Source organism: Aythya ferina, assembly GCF_964211825.1.
Source record: "Aythya ferina genome assembly, chromosome: 2".
Lineage (NCBI taxonomy): Eukaryota > Metazoa > Chordata > Aves > Anseriformes > Anatidae > Aythya > Aythya ferina.
This window is the reverse complement of record NC_140297.1, coordinates 4,510,388-4,530,532: the sequence shown is the minus strand read 5'-3', so window position 1 is coordinate 4,530,532 and position 20,145 is coordinate 4,510,388. Positions and strand designations below refer to the sequence as shown.

At 38.7% G+C, this 20,145-nt stretch overlaps 1 protein-coding gene across 2 annotated transcripts; it reads left to right on the top strand.

Annotated features, from left to right (window-relative positions):
* The first annotated feature begins 130 nt into the window (after positions 1-130).
* On the top strand, positions 131-19,543 carry AQP1 (aquaporin 1 (Colton blood group)). 2 transcript variants are annotated; one of them, XM_084508666.1, is made up of 5 exons: positions 131-727; positions 15,451-15,615; positions 16,026-16,106; positions 17,622-17,720; positions 18,323-19,543. In XM_084508666.1, the coding sequence occupies exons 1-5, from the start codon at positions 338-340 to the stop codon at positions 18,395-18,397; spliced, it is 810 nt and encodes a 269-aa protein (XP_084364792.1). In that variant the 5' UTR covers positions 131-337; the 3' UTR covers positions 18,398-19,543. The 2 variants fall into 2 exon arrangements, with proteins under 2 accessions (XP_084364792.1, XP_084364791.1); XM_084508665.1 differs by having other exon boundaries at positions 17,622-19,543.
* The last annotated feature ends 602 nt before the right edge of the window (positions 19,544-20,145 follow it).

Here is a 20,145-nt window from a genome sequence, read left to right as displayed (position 1 = left end):
CTAAAGGCTTTTCCAAGGATTTTTAAAAGCCTCTTAAAAACGGCAGCAGAGATCGAAGGCTGTTAAGGGAGCGGGGGAAAAAAAAAAAAAAAGGAAGAAAAACTTTGGCAAGCGTGCAGTGTCTTACATCAATCTAGCAGTCAGCATCTATGTAGATGTTCTTTCCTCCTTTTGTGCAACACCCCTTCCCTCCTACAGACCACCCAAAGCCCTATAAATAATCCAAGGACTGTATTTTTTCTCCAGCTTTCTCTTCAGACCTCAGAGGGAAAATATCAGGCAGGAGAAGGGAGAGAGGAGAAGGAAAAGTGAGGAGGGGATAGAGAGAAGAGGAAAGATGGCTAGTGAATTCAAAAAGAAAATGTTCTGGAGGGCAGTGGTGGCTGAGTTTCTTGCCATGAGCCTCTTCATTTTTATCAGCATAGGCTCAGCTCTGGGTTTTAGCTTCCCAGTGGTGGGCAACAAAACATCGACGAGGTCTCAGGACAACGTGAAGGTTTCGCTGGCTTTTGGGTTATCCATCGCTACCATGGCACAAAGTGTGGGCCACATCAGCGGTGCCCACCTGAACCCAGCTGTGACCCTTGGCCTCCTACTGAGCTGCCAGATCAGCATCTTCAAGGCGCTCATGTACATCATTGCCCAGTGCCTGGGGGCAGTGGTGGCCACAGCTATTCTGTCAGGAGTCACCTCCTCTCTCCCAAACAACCTCCTGGGACTCAATGCGGTAAGCAGAAACTTTTTATTACCCCTCTTTATTTATTTTTTTTTTCAAGTAGAAATGTGAGTGCAACACCTGTAAGCTACAGAGGATGTGGGTGGTGGTGGTGGTATGGTGGTGAGCTCAGGCAGTCAATTGCTTATTTAGCAGGGGGTCCAGTCCTGGCTGATGCCAGGGTAGATCTAGGGTAGATGCATTAACTGACATCAATTTAAGCACTGTTTAAATCCTTTTATTTTGTAAGAGATGTCATAGAGATGATCCTTTCTCCACACCCCCTTTTCAGATCTATCGGATACTATGGTTATTATCAGTTTTGCGAATGTTCAATTTTGTACATCCTTGTTGCTGAAAGGTGCCTTTTGACACCAATTTCACTTTGAAATCACTGGCACTTGCATGACTGAGTCCTTTTGCTGGTTCTGTAGGTCTCAGGTAACACATCTTTGGCTCATGATGCTGATTAATGAGTATATATCGATGTTGTATTCACTTCCATGAATGTGGTTCTTTTCCAATACCTAATTAATTGTTTGTGTAAGCAGATGATGACTGCAGTGAAAGAAGCTATGGGAACAGTGAGAGAGATGGGTAGCAGGAGAAACTCTATCACAAAAGGTGTGAGAATCACCTGTTGCATTAGGCAAAGTGCTAACATCCTGCCTGATACAGAATCCCAGCTGCATTTTCCTTGTTTTGTTCCCTTAGCTGTGCAAAAATGGGGAAGAAAAAAAAAAAAAAAAAAAGAAAAACAAAAAAAAAGGAACAACAACAAACCGAATTCTCAAGTGTAGGTTGGAAAAAAAAAAGAGGAAGCCACACTTAACAGGGGTGCAGGTTTCAGCCTTCTCCCATCCAGCTGCTCACAGATATTGACAGTCATGCTGCACAGAAAGTTGCCTGACTGCAGCTCCTCCTCCTCAACATGTTGTCATTTTGCTGTTGTCATTGTATCATAACAGGAGCAAAAGTGGTAGTTAGTCTTTTAAACATTAAATCATCCCATTGTCAGTGGATGTCAGTGAGATGGTCCTACAGCCACAGCAATACACAGAGGAGTGCTATAAATGGAAATTCCATTCTTGTCACTTATCTCACCTGATTCTGTTAAGAGTAAGTATTTCATGTCTTTTCTGTGGCCCCTTTCTTGCAGGACATTCCTGGCTGCAGTCTGAAACTTGAACTTATTTGAAATTTCATGCCTCTTAGATTTCACGGTGATATTTGGGACATAAAGCTCCAAATACAATATCTCTTCAGAAAATATTTTGGCAAAAAAAAGGAAAGAAAGGATGAAAAAAAATATGTTTTAGCATTCTGTGACATTACAGTTATTTCCAAAAATAAGGCGGTGAAGTTTTTGAAAACAAAAGCTGACATTGAGGTCATTCCTGAGTAGCCCAGTATCATCCACCCTTTTGCCACTCTGTGGGTTGTCCGCTTACCTCCCTTGCTGAAGCCTGGTGCCTGCAGGGATCGCATCATGTCATCAATCCAGAAATGTTGATGGGTTAATCCAAAACATTTTGGGGAAGAAGAGGGAATCTTTTTTATTAAGTCCAGAAGTCTCTGGCTGTGTGTGTGATACGTGATCTTTCCCTCTGCGACCACTGACAAGGGGAACTGCTTGGCCGCGTGGGACAGGGTATCCGCCCAAGTGGTTTCCTCGAGAGGTCTGACTGCCAGCTGCCATTAAACACGGGAGGTCCCGTTTGCATTTGGGCTTTGCCTTTTGCTTGCCACAAAGTGCTAATGGCTGGTTTCTTGCTCCATCCCAAAGCCTTGAAACTGGCCGTTTGTAAAGTGGGTGTAGGTGACCACCCCAGCCTCGTGCTCCTCAGTCGGTGATTCTCCAAATTACAAAGCTACAATTCAGAGTCCTGCACAAGGGCACCTCAGAAAAGAAAAACAGTAGACTCACTGATTTTGGTAAGCCTAAGAGCTTTTGAGATTCCTTGAATCTCAAAAATCACATCTGAGGGTGGAAGGCTTTTCCTCCCTCTAGGAACACCTCTGAAATATGGTCAAATTCATCCTTTCCAATACCATAAACTTGACTGTAAGAGGAAACATATGGTAAGTCTCCACCATGCCTATTTACAAATCTGGCAACACTTTCTGTGTTCTGTGGATTAATGGATAAAATGGTTCTCAAATATTGTGAAAAGCTCTGGTCTCAGTGCTTGTCATTGTCAAATGCTGAGATTTTATATTTTTATTTTATTTTATTTTAATTTCTCATCCAGTTCTAAATGCTCTGGATAAAAGAGCAGTGGGGGGGACTTCCCAGGAGATGGGGACTGCAACAGCTGTTTTTTTTCCTTTGTAGTAGAGAACGAGAGGAAAGCACATCCATTCATTTTCCACTGATGAGCTGGGACTGCCTGGAGAGGGGAGGGGAGGATCTGAGGGGGCACCAGGTCTGAGCCCAGTGCAGGGAAGAACATCAGGACACTTCTGCTTGTTCAGAGCCGATCACAACAGGGCGCATCCTGGAATCGCAGCCCAGCACCCACAGCACACTGCCTTCTTCAGCAAACAGGATAGGGGGAAACCACAGAGATTGTCTTTCCTGTCATGCTTTTTAACCTGAGGACAAGGAGGAGAGGGACAGAGCTGGCATTCCTGCCAGCTGCTTTGTCTTCTTGTCCTTCTTCTATACCTTCTTAGGAAAGAAGGTATAGAAGAATCTATACCTTCTTAGGAAAGAAGGTATAGATTCACTACTTAGAAAAAAAATAGAAAGGAAGGAAGTGTTGTTTCTTTGGCAAGGGTGGGAAGAAGGCTTGGATATGTATGGCTGGGGCCTCTGTTCTGACAGTGCCATGGCCTTGGAAAGGTGCTTCTGACAGGAAAATCATGGTGGGAGCAATTTAGTGCAGTCAGTGGCTATCCAGTGTCCATACTGATGCTGGGTGGGACTGCATGCCTGCACTTACATTCATCCTACCCAGCTGTAGGTCCTGCACTGAGGGGCCAAAGTGATGAGCTCAATTTCTAAAGTTCCCTTCCAGTTCACAAAGAAGGAGAGAAAAATAAAGTTACTTCAGCTTTTAGATCCATTCAACTCTCCTCTCTAGAGAAACCTTGCTCTCTTCCTTGGCTGTAGAGACAATTTGGTATGATGACGTTCCAGCCCTGAGAGTCTCTGTTAAGTACCTGAATTAAAGTATGATGAATCCATGCCTTACTGCTCAGAGGTGAAAAGGGGTATGAAAGCAAATGAAGCACAAAAAGCAGACATGGAAGGTACAATGCTGAAGAGAAAGAAGGTATCAGTACAAAGCAGGACTATCCTTTAACATGTTCAATATTAAGGTCTGTTTTACCCTGAGAGACAAACAAAATAGTCACATACGAAGGGTTTGATCTAAACATCACTGAAGTCAATGGAAATGTTTTTTAGTTACTTTGTCTGGTTCTAAATAAGAAATTCTGGTCAATATTCAGAGAGGTTATTGAATCTGTTAAGACACAACTTCCCATATATTTTGATAGTAGTGTGGCTGCCAAAGTAAAAACTTTGAGAATTGGAAAAGCTGAAAGTATGCAATGTTTTTTATTTTTCTAAATATTTGAATATTTTTCCTTCAGCGTCTTATATCTTTTTTTATTTTTATTTTTATTTTTCAACTGGATTACTACATTTTACAAATTTCCATTGGTAAAACTGTAAGAGTAGAGAAAATCTGATCCAGAGTGCACTCATCTGCCAACATAGTTGGCTATTGTCTAGTGAGGACAGATCTGTAGTTTGGGTAATGGAAGAAACTATTCATCATGGGCAATTAATGACCAACAAAGAGCTCAAGCAGGAAAGGCGGGTGAGAGGAGATGTCTGTACTGTAAGGTAACACAATATTTGCTGTTCAGTAATGTTTATCTTGAGAACTTTTATCAGGCTATTAAAAGCATGTTGAGCAAATTTATCTCAGGGTTGGTTTTGTTGTTAATTTTGTGTGAAAATAATCACTTCATGAAAAATACAGACATTGCTTTACAATTTCATAATTTTAAATACTTTCTGTATTTCTGTATACTAATTAAAATGCCAGGAAATGTGCCCCCATAAGCTTCATTGGTCACAGTTTGAAAAACTCTGCCATGCAGTTTATAAAACAAAATATATTATTTTAAAGTTCCAAGTGGATCAAAAACTGTAGGCAAGAAAAACAAACCTGAAGGTAGTTTTGCTCAGGGTAGATAAAGAGAAAAGAAAAACAACCAAGAATAACAAATAGAAGAAATCTGTTTTCAGAACCGCTTCATAGACTGACAAATGATATTTGTGCAACTGAAGAACTTTCTAGAAGAGCCAGAGATCTGTGGTCAGCAGATTAAGAGATCTGGATTAATTTTTTAAGAAAGATGAATAGCCATAGATACCACTCCAGCAGTGTGGAAATCCATTTGTTCCTGGAACACTGGATTTTCAGTGAGATTGTGTCTCTGTCTTCTTTCTTTCACATCTTTCCCATCCTTTGGAAAGTTGCTTCAGGGGGTATCATGGATGATAGGAATCACCAGACTTTCCACATCTGGTCCTAAGCAACCAGCGATGGCCCTCTGACCATGGGAGCAGGACTTGCATGCTTGGTGCTGATGACTCAGTGCTTCCCTTTGTGATTTCCCTCCCTTTGTGCCCACACCCTCTCAGTCTGCTCTCCTCCAGCCTCAAATTAAGCAAAGTCTGGTTGTGGTGTTAGAACTTCCAAAATAAACCCGGAGCTTGACAGAGTGAGTGGACAATTGTGTAAGTGATGCTGCTTTTCCTCTGAGTCAGTATGGAGAATTGTAGCTCCAGAGGTGCCGCTGGATGGATGAGACAGTAGTTGAGTTCCTGACCTCTTGTGCTTATTAAAACCTTCTGACGCCTTTTTACAATGCACATTATGTCCTGGGCCTTCCTCAAGTTTCCATACAGTCAGCCTCATTCTCCGTGACATTGTCCTCCGACCTCCCTGTTTTTGATTAGATTTAGGGTCCTCCTGCCAAACTTGCCTGCGCTGGGACATCTGCGTACTTAAGCATCCAACCTGCGGCATGGGACCAGAAGTGGCTGCATTTTCTAAATGGTTCCTGTACATGAGATTAGTCCATGATTTTTAGTTCTTAACAAAGAGCACCACAACAATACCTCATTATTCGATTTCGATCTTGCAGCAGCAGTCTTTTATGGCATGCCAGCATTTTAGGGAATCGCACCATGCCAGGGAGGTGGGACACAGGAAAGGCACCTGCTCAGAAATGGCCATAGTCATGGCTGCTTTCTAACAAGCTCACCCAGACAAAGCAGAAATATCTGGGCTGAGATTTAAAACTGATGGTTATCACTCATCCTCCAGTACCTTTGACAATAACAGAGGTTATTATTCTAAATCTTATTAAACAGCTACAGTAGAGTGGTTCAAAGTGGGTTTCACACCATGAACAGGGTCCACGTCTGGAGGATCTAAGGATGACTGGTGCATTGTTTGAAAAGCACTCTGCAGGCATTAATTAAGGTCCTATTTGAATAGAAATGAAATAGATTGATGAAAAGTGTGCACGGAATGTTTTAAAATACTGAATTGCATCAGACCTAAAACAATATTATGGTTAATGTTATAATTCAAATTAATTCATGCTGGTTTTGTCTTTTTTTTTATTATTATTTTTTTTTAAACACATTTTTTCCTGTGTTTGACTAGCTGTCAAACTAAGAAGGATTAAGTATGACAAAGAAGGAAATTCATTTTTCCACCATCCTTCCTGACTGGTGAATAAATAGTTAAAATTATTTTACTTTACCTGGCACCCTATGTATTATGCCATATATATTTGGATATTTTGTGCATTAGTATGCACATCTATCTTCGCACATGCTCTCACACACCAGAGACAGCTGGATGGATAGATGGATAGATAGAGAGATTTTTCAGATGAGATTAATTCAAATTTGTGGTGGTAAAAACAACATGTAAGTCATTGTAGCAGAGCTCTTATACTTCATCAGATAATTTGGACCTTTGAGTGGGCTGAGAATAGCATTTCTTTAGTCCTAAAAAATGTCACTATCTGGTTTGTATTATAGCTACCTTTATGAGAAACATTTTTAAAAACAAGGATACCAAACTAGATCACAACTACTAAAGGAAGAAAAAATATGCCTTTAAAAATTTCCTGTTTTTCTCAAGAGGAAATTGCCTGTTTTCTTTACAGCAGTAGTACATTCTTGCTTATCTGTCATCCTCTAGCATAATAGGAAGTATTCAATAACAGAGAGATCTTTACCTGATATCATAATTAAAACTGTTGAAGAAATCTTTATTCTTAGAAAAATTCCAGAGTTCCAGAGTTAAAAAAAATAGACCAAACTATTACACCAATGCATAACTTCATGAATAGCAAACTATATGTATATTATGTGTCTGTGTTGCTATATTTTCCTGCCTTTAAAATGCTGCTGCTTTTTGATTAGAAACATGCAGAGTTATAGGCAGCCTTTTCATTGTGGGCTGACATTGTATCTGCCACAATGAGACATCAGGCTGTGGCTGTGCTCCTCAGTGCCTCTGGAATAATGTAATAATAATGCCATGGAGCAAGTGAATGTCTCCTGGAGGTTTTCCTCTCCTGACTGGGAGCAGTACATGGTTCTGTGAGTTTATTAATATACAACATGATGGGAAAGTACTACTCTTTCTGGCATTCAGAGCCAAAGCTAGTGTTGGTATTTAACTGCTGCAACTCCGCTGATGTCAATGATGTGAGGTTAAAGCACAGTATTAACCTGTTAAATCAAATATACAGAGCCTGGCAGGAATCCTGGAGAAAATTCTTTAAACAGCAAGAGGGCAAAAATGTGTGCTGAAAAGTCTGCAAGGGGGTTCTCTTTTGGCATTTGAGGATAAGAAAGGAGCCAAGAAATCCTATATGTACTTTCCTGGTAGTCCTATGCATCCTTTCTCCAGGAACCACTGAGAGGTACCACAGAAAAACAAATTTTTCCAGGCTCTTGACACATTCTGTGCCAAGAGAAATCGATGAATGCTCTGAAAGCAGAACTGTGGCACGTTTCCTTTCACATATTCACAAAACTTCCCTTGAAGTTAATGATGACTGTATTTGAATTGAGGAATGAATAAAGTCAAGGTTGGCCCCTATTGCTTCCTTTGATATGACTTCTTACTTGATGAACAAGGTGGAGAAGGAGCTGGAATTGTTCCCCTAATTTCTGAAGTCCAGTGCATATATCCAGAGCTGTATTTTAACTCCGTGGAAATACCAAGTCTTGAATGCTCTGCACAAGACTGACTGTTTGAACTACCTCAGACTTGGAAAGTTTGAAAATTTCACAGGTTGGCTGTAGTGTTTGTCTAGAAGTATAAAATGAATATTGCTTTGGTGCAACTGCCAACAACCACACTGTGATGTTTGTGCAAATCTGGATAGTTGTTCCAGTAACAACTTTGAAAAGTAGATTGTCTAAAACTCAAAATTCAGATATGCCCCCAACTCCCTATTGAAACACCATCTCCTTCTTGGCTGACAATACAGGCAATTGTAAATAACTTACTGGTATAAATAAATGCTTCAAATGTATTAGTGAAAATAAACTACTTACTTGTGTTTGGCTGGGTAAAGAAAAAAAAAAATCACTTTATCCTCTGAATGGAAGTGCTATACGAAGTGCTATACTTCTCAGCAACAACAACATTTCCCAGAGAAATTTTCCCACAGTCACATCAAAAAGTAAAAGTGCAAATGAGACAGTTAAACAAGTGGTTCATCTCCAACTGTCTGTGCTAAATGAAAGTCCTATACAGCTATTGACTTTTACTGTCTGTCATTGGCTTCATATGTAAGCTTTATGTGCTCGTTTAATATAAATGAAGCCATCACTCTTCTCTTTATGGCATACCAGCCTGCTGCAAGACAACTTGGCTAGTTTCTCATCAGCCTGAAGATAGGGTGGGAGGAAGGTTAGTCTTGTTCCTGGAGGGTGTCTGCCGTCCAAAGAATGGAAAATATGATTTGTGCTTTGGGAATTGAATGTGCCCCCTCTAGAGCTCTTAAGGCTGTATTTATAGGAAGGATAATCTAGCAGGGGACAATATGTTTTGTCCTTAGGTTCTGATAAATGCTTCTATTGTTGATCTAGGATATGATCCAAAGCAAATCCTTTGCTTCATAAGCAGCTTCATCTGAGTGCTTCTGTTGCATAATTTTAAGTGAAACTCATTAGATCTTTACCTGACTCTGCTTATTAAAGAAATGTGACCTTTCTACTCTCTGAATCCATAACACTCAAATAATGAGTATAGAAACATCCATTTCAGAGCAATGCTATTAAATTGCAAAGAAAGAAGATAATAAATGTAGTTAAACAGATAAAGTCTCAGAATACACGTTGACTGTCAATTAAATCAAAGCTTATATATATATACGGAGCTCTGGAATACCCTTCCAGCAGGAGAAAGGGGTGTCATCCAGACAGGAGTTACCAACTTATATTCATGATGGAGCCTGGAGCTGAAAGAATGAGAAGAGTCAGACAAAATTACTGGCAGTTTTAAGGGAAGTAGGAAGATTAATTTCTGAGATTACCTTTAAAGAACATCCTATTAAATAACTGCCCGGTTAAACACTTAAATGTTAGTTTGGTATAAAGAAGCATAATTGATATTTCCAGTGTAGGGATGAAGAAGAGAGCATGAGCCATTTAAACTCACGTGAAGGGTTTTTCTTATTAAGAAAAATAAGGAAAATGAAAGATAGGAAAATTTAAGCTACAAGAAGAAAGCATAGGAAGACAGATATTATTATTATTGTCATTATTATTGTTGTTATTATTATTATTATTATTATTATTATCTTTTGAATAGCCAGCAAGAAATATATCCAAGGAAGTAGATTCAAATTTGGTTGAGGAAGTTGCCAAACATATTGCTTTAAGAGGAAAGTCTGCCGTGTCAGAAATAAACAATAACTTGGAATGCTGAAAACATCAGGCCTGGTGCAAATTGTTGGCTCTTTATTTGAGTTCAGTACACAAAGTCTGTCTGATATGAAGACATTATTTATGGCAGCAATGCTACTTAAAATGTTAAATTTTGTGTGGACAGAAGAACATAGTTCTCCTAGCATGAGCATTAAATACACTTTTATTGAAGGTAGCAAATTCATAGGTGGTCCACAACACTCTTATTATGTCCCAGACATACTGTTGCTGGGGTTCTCCAAAAGCTAGCCTAACATAGGGGATGGCTAGGATATTCAAAGGAGAGAAGACCCAGCCAACAGTGTTGTTATATATGTCGATATAGCTATGAGGCTTTGTTTTCATTTTTCTCTCTTGAAAAAAAACTTTAACCATCATGACTTACAGTGAAGTGTTTCATAAGGATGGAGAAAAGTGACATTCCCCTACTGAAAAATAGATTTGTACATTTCCAGAGGCCTACCATTTTTCAGGAATAATGAGAAAATAATCCCTGTTATATGAAAGTAAGCTCAACCCCAGAAGATACAATCCATTGCTACGAGTTTGTTGGATGACATAGGGCAGGCATAGCATCACATGATGAAACCACCTTGCATAACAAACTCTCTTATCCGTATAACGGGAAACAGGTTTGAATTTGATATAATTTTATTTCTAATGAGAAAAATATGAAACCACTGGAGAAGTACACAGTTGGGTTTACCTTGGGCCAGTTTAATTTCCTGTCCCTGTTTCTCTTGAAGGCAGACAACTAATAAATATCATGTTGGAAAAAGAAAAAGAAAAAAAAAAAAAAAAAGGAAAAAAATAAAAGAAGAAAAAAACAACAACAAAGAAACAGAGAGAAAACATACCATTACTTTGCCCACATTGTTGCCTGAAGCTATGGAAGTCAGTCAGTTAAACATGGCAGCTAAGGGCACTTATAAGAAAGAAGCTTCCGCAATTCCAGTCACAAATAAATCAAAACTGTTTGATGTTGTAGAGAAATGGAAGTAATGTGACTGCTGCACATTTCCTCTGACCAAAAAAGCAGGTGCTCATCTCAAGTAGTTATTCTCATGGTCACGACTGGATAGCGATTTTTCATTAAATTTTGCATTCGGGTCTAATAGTCCTCACAATATTACCTCTTTCTTGGCTTACTCACCGTTACAGACTGTATCTGTGTAGAGCCTTCACAGTCATTGATCCACCAGCTGTGCCTTCACTACCTATGTATGTCACCAACTGTTTCTGTGCATTAACTTAGCTGAGCCACAGCAGGAGTGAGACAATTCTTTCCCAATTTTTCCCACAGGGCCAAAAAAATGAGGTCTCTCATGTGATAGCTCAAGACAGAAGAGACCTCAGAAGGTCTCCAGTCCAGCCCCTTGCTCAAAGCAGAGTCAGCACTACATTCAGATCAGATTGCTCTAGGGCAACAGCTGCATTATCAGATAAACCAATCTTTGAATGGGAAAATGCTGCCTCATCCCTATCTCTAGTAATGTAGCAAAGAAGGGTTCAGTATGCCTAAAGTATTACTTTAGTTTCCAACCAGATTGAGCTTGGGATACAGAAGCTTTCTGAATGATGTGTGATTTCTATAAATTTATCAAATTCCACTGGATTTTTTTTTCCCCACTAACCTGTCTAATACCACACTGAACTCAGGTAAAAATTGTGATGATGGGATTCAGCTCGCAGAAAGATACACCTCACTATGTTTGTCTACATGTATGCTTCTGCATGTGGTCTGGGTGCTATTTCAGTCAAAGGAAAATTACTCAGTGCAAGTTACTGCAGACAAGAGAGTGATTCAGCTGATCAGATATATTTATGTCTACATATAACTCTCAGATCTTGCCAATAATGTAACCCATTTATTGGGCATGTTTCTGGTGCTTTTTGTGTCAAAATAATAGAGTGACTTAGAAATGAATTTCAGTGGAACAATTAATGTGAACACAAAGGTGTACAGGACTGGATTGCCTCCTACAGTATGGAAACTTTGTTGGAAATCACTGTGACTTTCTGCATTTAATTTTATTCACTTAGAGCAGATTTAGTTCCTTAAAACATTGAATTTGCCTTTGAGCCTTACAAATCTGAAGCATGAATGGGATGGGGAATTAATCTGCTGTTCCCTGTCCTGTGACATTTTTTTCTGCAACCTAATGGGCATCACCCAAAATACAGAGCATGTGAGGGTTATTGGCCTAAGGTGAGAAGAGGCCAGAGATTTCCCCACAGATATATCAAGGGCAAAAGCAGCATCAGCCCATGACCCTGCCCACCTACCTTGTTGTGACCACCAGTAAACTGCCTACTAATACAGCAGAGCAAGTCATTGCAGTATGGGTACAGGTCACTGGAAAGGACTCCTTCAGTTCAACACTATAGTAGAGGTGACTACACCTTATGTTTCAAGACATTATTATATCTATTTAAGAACCAGAGACATGGTCACCTTAAATTCAGGATATAATCAATAGAAGAATACTAAATGTTAAGACAAGTAGTTGCTATTTACTTTTGTGTATCTTTATAGACTCATGTAGTCAGGTCTCTGCAATCACAGAATCACAGATTCATCTAGGTTGGAAGAGATGTCTAAGATCACCTAGTCCAACCTCTATCTGTTATCTGGGTAACCCTTACAAATCTACTGTGACCAAGGACTATACAAATATAAATATATGCATATGTATATATATGTTCATTTTAACTTGACACCTCTCCTTGGTTATGGGAATATCAGGACATGCACCTTGCTACTACTCATGTTGTGATGGGATGTAGTTAGTATGGTAAAGGTGCATGATGTTCCATGTGTTACTGTATCCTGATAGGTCCAGGGTGCTGCTGTAGTGACACTATGGCTCTGACAAGTAGGCAAATAACCAACATCTGTGATAATATATACTGCATATCCACAAACCACAGCAAACGAGGACATCCAAGGCTTGCCTCAATTTGCAGTATTTTGGAACACAGCCCAGAGTTCTTGCTCTCACAAGGTAATCTTATGTCCCTGGCAGGCTGCGTAAAATTACATGCTACAGGAAAGCAAAAGGTTTCCTATGACATTTCCAGGTTTTATTTGATTCCACACAGCCCATCAATAACTGTTGATTAGCAAGGAGAATGACCTCAAGTCACGTCAACCTTAGGATGTGTTTTCCTGCAGGGAAAGGAAGACTATGATTTCCGCCTCTCAAAGATAAGGATTATCACAGGTTTTGAAAGTGTAATTTTGCTCTTATTGTCTTTCTTCTTTTCTTGAAGCCCTTCAAAGCAAAGAGAAAGACTTATGATAGGTCAGTGTTTAATCATCTCAAATGCCAAGGTCTTTTCTAATACTAACATGAACACGTCACATCTCAGATCTAGACTCTCTGGGGTTTAACGGTTGCGTTATAATAGAGGAAATCCTAGTTTCATATCCACTTTGGGGAATCCGTATATCACTCACTCATTTGCAAATACACTCACCTTTGATATTGACCATTTGGCCCTCCAAATGTGAGATACAATTTTCCAGAGTCTATAGTACAAGTTCTTTTATATCAGTAGGACGTATTTGAAGACAAGATTGTTGATTCACAAATCCCACTGTCTTTGCAGCAAATAAAGTGATTATTTTAAAAGGATGATGGCAGAAGTAATACAATACTAATTTAGTGTTATATCAGGTGTTCAGTATGAACTTCTGGAACATGTAATTTTCATTGCCAGCTTATATGTATGTATATTTATGTCTATTTTTTTATTTCTCACACATAAGTCCTATTTGCGTTGAAGGTTTCATCAATTGATTTTAGTTTCTACTGCATGGAGGCTGAAGGAACCAAAATGACTATCATTTCAACCAAAATTCCCTTTTATGTGGATAAACTGCTTCTAATTTAGTTCTACATATTAATGAGATATAAAAATATTTATGCTTTGGATTGCCAAAGTTTAGAAATCAGTATCTTTTCACTCTTAGTAATGTACCTGATCAAATTTATATTAGCTGAAGACCCGGGCAGTATTTTCCAGTGTTAGGCATGTGATATTATCCTATGTTACATAGAAGAAACAAGAAAAGTGAATAGCAAAGGTGGAAAGTGAAGGAGTTTAGCTAAACATCCTTATATTTTAAGGTTATTCAAAGATTAGTTTTAGAGAAATAACATTGTAAAACCGTGAAAAAAAAATAAATAAAATGTGATTTCCCATTCTTTCATTAATCTGTGGAGATCAAAATAACATGTAATTATGTTTTTGTTATGTATGACCTTGCAATTTTTTGTGCAGAGGCTATGACAGATGGGATAACCTACTGATAGCACTACTCTTGAGTGTAAATTTTGCAGAGCTTGCTTCCTACACTGAGTCACTCACATTCTCAGTTTCTCTGGCCTCTGTCCAAGTTCATGTTTTATCCAACCCATGAAATGCAATTACTTCTGCTTAACAACAATTTATTCAGCTCAAATACAGGCTTGTTTTGTCTTAAGTAGCATGCCAGTGAATACAGAGATTAGAAGCAGATCACATCTGTTATAGCATTACATCTATGGTTTCTTGTTAAGCACAAGTTTCTAATAGTACTACTGATATATGAAATGTCTACTGTTTAATGTTCATTTATGTAAATTACTGTGGATTCCGTACATTTTACAAAATTTACATTATTAACAAACTCTACTGATTCCATGATTACCAATACAGATGGAATATCTACATCTGACAGTGTAAGTTTTGCTGGAGAACCCACTTTACTTCACTAAGAAACTGAATTGCTTCCTCCATCAGCCCTGTATGATTTCTATATTGTGGATGTTTTTTTCTGACTCCCAAAGAAATTGGGTGGGATTCAGTTTAGGTCTAAGATACACACAAAAATAGTCTTTGTATAAATTGTTTTAAAGCTCTAGTTGTAGTCAGATGTAGTTCATCTGCTGAACAGCTCATCCCCATTGACTGTGCTCATTGCCACCAAACCAAGTTTAGAGATACACTGCCTGAACACTGGCCTCTAGAGCCATTTTAGATACCTTTGGTCTCCTGTGTCACATCTGCTAGTCCCACATGAACACCACAAATATCCCTGGGTGTTTCAAATGCATATTAGATATATATTTTCAGGCAACTGAATCACAGTATAGGTGAATTAATATTCAGGAGAAAATCTACCCATGGTGCTTGCACTCTGCAGGGAATTGCCCACATGAAGTCCTTGTTCTGAAGTTTTCATACTGAACAGCAGAAAATAGTTAGTGATGGGAGAAAATACAATGAATGTCACTTGTCAATAACAGAGATAGATACCTTCTTCAAGCGACCCAGAGCTATGAACCTTTCTTACTCTATTTGTATCTTCCACCTCCTGCCCCTGCTTGTTTGGCAATCTTTGCCAATGTCAAGTTGAGCAATGTTTAACCTGACCACAACATCCTCATTCTTAGAAGCAATGAATAAATGTCATGACACTAGAGTTCATTTTTATGGATAAACTCTATTGAAGGCAAATCTTTGACTCATTTGTCTTTCACACGTACACCAGCTACATTCTCATTGTGTCTAGTGGCTGAGTGTTCACTTTGGCTGGATGCAACAACTTTGTTATATCAACAGCAAAAGCTGGCTACATTTACCCTTATGTACAGTAGAATGCGTTTCCTATTGAGACACCAGATCCCCTGAAACTTTGATGTCTGGTTGAAGACAGATAGGAACATCAGCTGACGTTTTCCTTCTTGTCTCCATATAGCTTTCAGATGGAGTCAATGCAGGCCAAGGACTAGGAATTGAAATCATCGCTACCCTCCAGCTGGTTTTGTGTGTCCTTGCCACCACAGACCGGAGAAGGACTGATGTCTCAGGATCAGCACCTCTGGCCATTGGTCTCTCTGTTGCCCTGGGACACCTTCTTGCTGTAAGTTTTAGATCTCACAGTTGATACCTGCTATGTTCCACAACAAGATGGGCCAGTGAACGCAGGTAGATGATGGGCAACATGGTACTTTCATCCTTCTCCTTCCTCTTCAGAGGCTGTTTCTGCAACACACATGGCCCTGCTCCCTTGAGCCATGGAGCTGTGGCTCTAAGTGCTGGCATTGAACACTTGTGAGAAGAAGTCAGTGCAGTAGTACCTGATTCCCTGTTGGGACGGGACAGCAATGTGGCAAACAGTCTTTCCCCCCTTTTCTGAGTAAAAGTGGGTGGGATGAATGATGCTCTTATGTGCATCTGATCCATTCCGTAGGCAGCTACGTAGTCTCCTGTGTAATGAAGATGCCACGTGTGCCTCAGTACCTCACCACTGGTTCTCTTTTCAACTCCTAGATTGATTACACCGGATGTGGAATTAACCCAGCCAGATCTTTTGGTTCAGCACTGATTGCTAACAACTTTGAAAATCATTGGGTAAGTTGAAGAAATTAGTTTAGCTCACAAAAGATTCTGCATATACACGATCTTCAAGATCAGAAACATTTAAATCCATATCATTAACATTGAGTTGGTGAACTGCTGTTTCTATTTCATTTAAAAAAATAATCTCCTTTGCTGCTCACTAAGGAGACTGATAATTCCTCAAACTGAATTTGTATGTTCAAAGTAACACAGCTGATATTATTTGGTTATTTCCCATTATCTATTTATTTATTTATTTACTTATTTAACTTATTTTAAACTTTAAAGCCTCATTGTATTGAATCCTCTATTGGGCATATATTGCTTAAACTGAGTTTGCAAATTGTTGCTGCTTAATCCAGTCAAACCTAATTTAGGAAGGCTCCTAAACACGTTTATGAACTGAAATGGATCATCCAATATTTGAAAGCTAATAAAATGCTTATCTGCCTATTGTTAAGTGTTTGCTTATGCATAGATATGTGCACTGGAAACACTGTAGATTTTACAATTATTTCTTGTGATTAAAATGAGGTATTTCATTAAAATTCATTTCAATAAGACTGAATAAAGCAAACTAATATAAAAGCCCTAAATGAACATGTGTTCTTAGCTATTTAAAATTTAGTTTGTTTCAACTCTCCTACTCATTTTGGCAGCTATTTGCATAAGAATTCATGGAATTCCGGTGGCAGTACAGCATAGTTCAGAAATTGTGGATATGGAAGCCATTTTAATCTAAAGATTAAAACACATAAAACGAGGACACTTGAAATTTTGTCATTATCTCCCTCTTAAACACTTCTATTGGGAAGCTAAGATAATGTTTCTAAAGAAATAGCTAATATTTCCAGAAATGTGTAGAAAAATTATTTGCCTTTGTAGAGAGAGAGAGTAAAAAAAGGAGAGGTACTAATTCGTATTAAACCTCTGATATTGCTGAATAATGAAAACTTTTTTTCAGACCTAGTATCTCTTTGGTTGTATATATCCCCAAACCCTCCATTATTGTCAATAAATTCAGCCTATCCACTAAAACATTTTTATTACCTCTCCTTCCAAACTTTGTTTGCCTTATGTGGAATATCACTAGCTAAATAGTAGCTAGTAGCAAATTAAGACCATAATTACATCCTCAATAAGTATTACTTTCTAATCCACCTAAGTATCACTGAAGGTTACGCTGAGAAAGGAATCCAATACGTCTGCTACTTTTAGAAATTGTTCCCCCTCTCCCTGCCAAATATAGCTTGAGCAACAGTGATGTTTTACCAATAGGTACATAATTTTAAATACCAGATGTTGATAGCATAGTCACAGGTGTCCATCTCTGTGTCTGTTGTCCAATTCAGGGTGAGAAATTCCCAGTTTCTTGCCTATGTAATTAAGGAAATATTCAAGTGATAGCCTACACTTTTAATGTGTTCATTGGAAATATCATGCATAGAAACTTCAGAGGAGATTTTCAGAACAGCTTCAAATGCATTAATACCTGAGGTACTAACTGGGCTTGGACTTGTGTTCCAGATCTTCTGGGTTGGCCCAATCATTGGAGGAGCAAGTGCTGCCCTCATTTATGACTTCATCCTGGCACCCAGAAGCAGTGACCTGACTGACCGTGTGAAGGTGTGGACCAGTGGCCAAGTAGAAGAGTACGATCTGGAAGGAGATGATATGAACTCCAGGGTGGAAATGAAGCCAAAATAAAGAAGGACGGGGGAAAGGGGAGGGGGGAATGGGGGAACATATGGGTTTCTGAAGATTTTATCAGTGTTATAGACTTTTTGTAAACCAGCAAGAAGTACTTTGTTGTGTTTGTTTGTTTGTTTGTTTGTTTTTAATTCAATATGGTTGTCCATTTTTTGCCCCCAGTCTTAATAACACTTTCATACCTGGGGTTTTCCAATTGCAAAGTCTACAGGCCAAGAATTCATTAGACACTAGTGCATGAGTTAAATAAATTGGGTTTAATTTTAACCCTTCCCTCACCACCACCAAATTTGCTGGTGTATTTTGCGTGGCTAGTTCTCCCAGCACATCATGCAGTATTGATAAAAAGTCTGTTTGCTGAAAGAATAAATACATAGGACAAAGAGCCATCTGTACCAATAATAGAGGTTTTGTACCAGAAAAAAAAAAAAAATGTATTTATACAGACATGCAAGGCTGGTATCTAATGTCAGCAGTGCTTATTAAAAAAAAAAATAAAATCTTTTATCGTTTTCCAGAAGCATCTTTTGGAAGAAAAAGCCACTAATAACTGTGCCTTATGTAGAACGAACCATAATTTTCTAAATGATTGATAATCTTCACGAAAGAGGACCAGAAATGTTGTTGAGCGTAACAAGAACCTTCATAGTCCCCAGATCTATTTACATTTTCCAGTGTTTGATCCCCTCTGAACCTGCATCCAGCCCACTGTGAAGAGAGAGAATATACGACCAAAAATGTATAGCTATATGAATTCCTGGGAAGTAATAACTAGAAATGAAATTGGAAAGTAATAGTAACAATGACAACAGAAACAGCATGGTCCTGATACATAAACAGGACATGATTGCTCCTGTGACTGTCTTGCTTTTCCTTGTCTTTTGTAATTTAACTCTACATTAAAAAAAAAAAAAAAAAAAAAGCCCCTATCTTTCTGACCCCATTTTAATAACCAGTGCTATGACATTCAGGGACAATTAATAGATATACACACAGTATATTTTCTAAAAAGTGACAAATACATACCTGTGTGTAAGTCCATTTTGGGGGTCATTTCTTTGTTTTTTTTTATATATATATATATGTTTATATAAATGTTTTATACAGAAAGTTTAGTATACTGTTTTGTAAGAAAATAAGAGCAGAAGATAAGTGGAAAGAAATGCAGAAGTGCTTAGCAAAATAAATGACACTGGAAATGTAAAGAAAACTAACACTCTAAACAATGTGGAAGACTGTTTTCTGTTTTTGTGTGTGTGCTACTTTTGATTTCCTGAGTAACCCATAACAGTAGCTGGTCTTACATACTAACTATAGAAGATAGGTCAAGCAGATAGGTGCTGATATACTTGTTCTGCACTAAACTGTTTTGCATAAGAAATGAGACCCAGAGAAGCCTATATAAAAACTGCACACTTAACCATTCAGACAAGCACCCCAGACGCAATATGATGGGTGTCTCCTGATAGAGACAGCATGGAAATAGGAATTGAGAAAGGGTTGACATGGGAATCCATATAGGTTGCATAATTTCACTGAGTTGAGCAGATGTACAATGAAAAATAAAAAAAAAATAAAAATAATAATAATAATGAAGAAACACCAGCAAACTGAAACAGAATGTGTTTTATCTTTCATGTTTACTTTTGGTGTCTTATCCCATGTATTGTTTATGTACATACAGCATGATTGGATTTTGGGGTGGTTTAAAAATAAACAAAATCAGTTGTGCTAACGTATGGAATGTTCATGATTTCTGCCTTTTATGTTGCTCTGCAACACAATTTCCTTTGCTATAACATTTTTCAAGTGCCCACCTCTAAGCATACAGCTTCCTCATGAGGGGAGCAGAGGGGCATGCGCTGAGCTCTGCTCTCTGGGGACAGTGACAGGAGCCAAGGGAATGGCATGGAGCTGGGACAGGGGAAGGTCAGGCTGGGTGTTAGGGAAAGGTTCTGCATCCAGAGGTGGTTGGGCACTGGGACAGGCTGCCCAGGGCAGTGATCACAGAACCAAGCCTGCCAGAGTTTGAGAAGAATTTGGACAGCTCTCTCAGATATGTGGTCTGATTTTGTGGTGGTTCCATGTGTAGCCAGGAGTTGGACTCAACGATCCTGGTGGGTACTGTCCAAATTGAGATATTCTATGATATGATTCTAACTCAACACCTATACTAATGGTAAAAGTGTGAAATTCACAATTTGGTCTTTCTTCTACTTCATGTACAAAGAAATGTTCTTGGACTATTTTCTACCTCTCAAGATACAAAACACTGAAGACAAGCAATATTGCAATTGTATTAGGTCTGTAATAAACCTATGTCACTTTCACTGCTCTAGCT

Coding starts and splice junctions, on each gene's coding strand:
- AQP1 (XM_084508665.1), top strand. CDS start 338: ATGGCTAGTGAATTCAAAAAGAAAATGTTCTGGAGGGCAGTGGTGGCT. Junction 728..15,450: donor ACCTCCTGGGACTCAATGCG/GTAAGCAGAAAC, acceptor GTCTCCATATAG/CTTTCAGATGGAGTCAATGC. Junction 16,107..17,621: donor ACAACTTTGAAAATCATTGG/GTAAGTTGAAGA, acceptor CTTGTGTTCCAG/ATCTTCTGGGTTGGCCCAAT.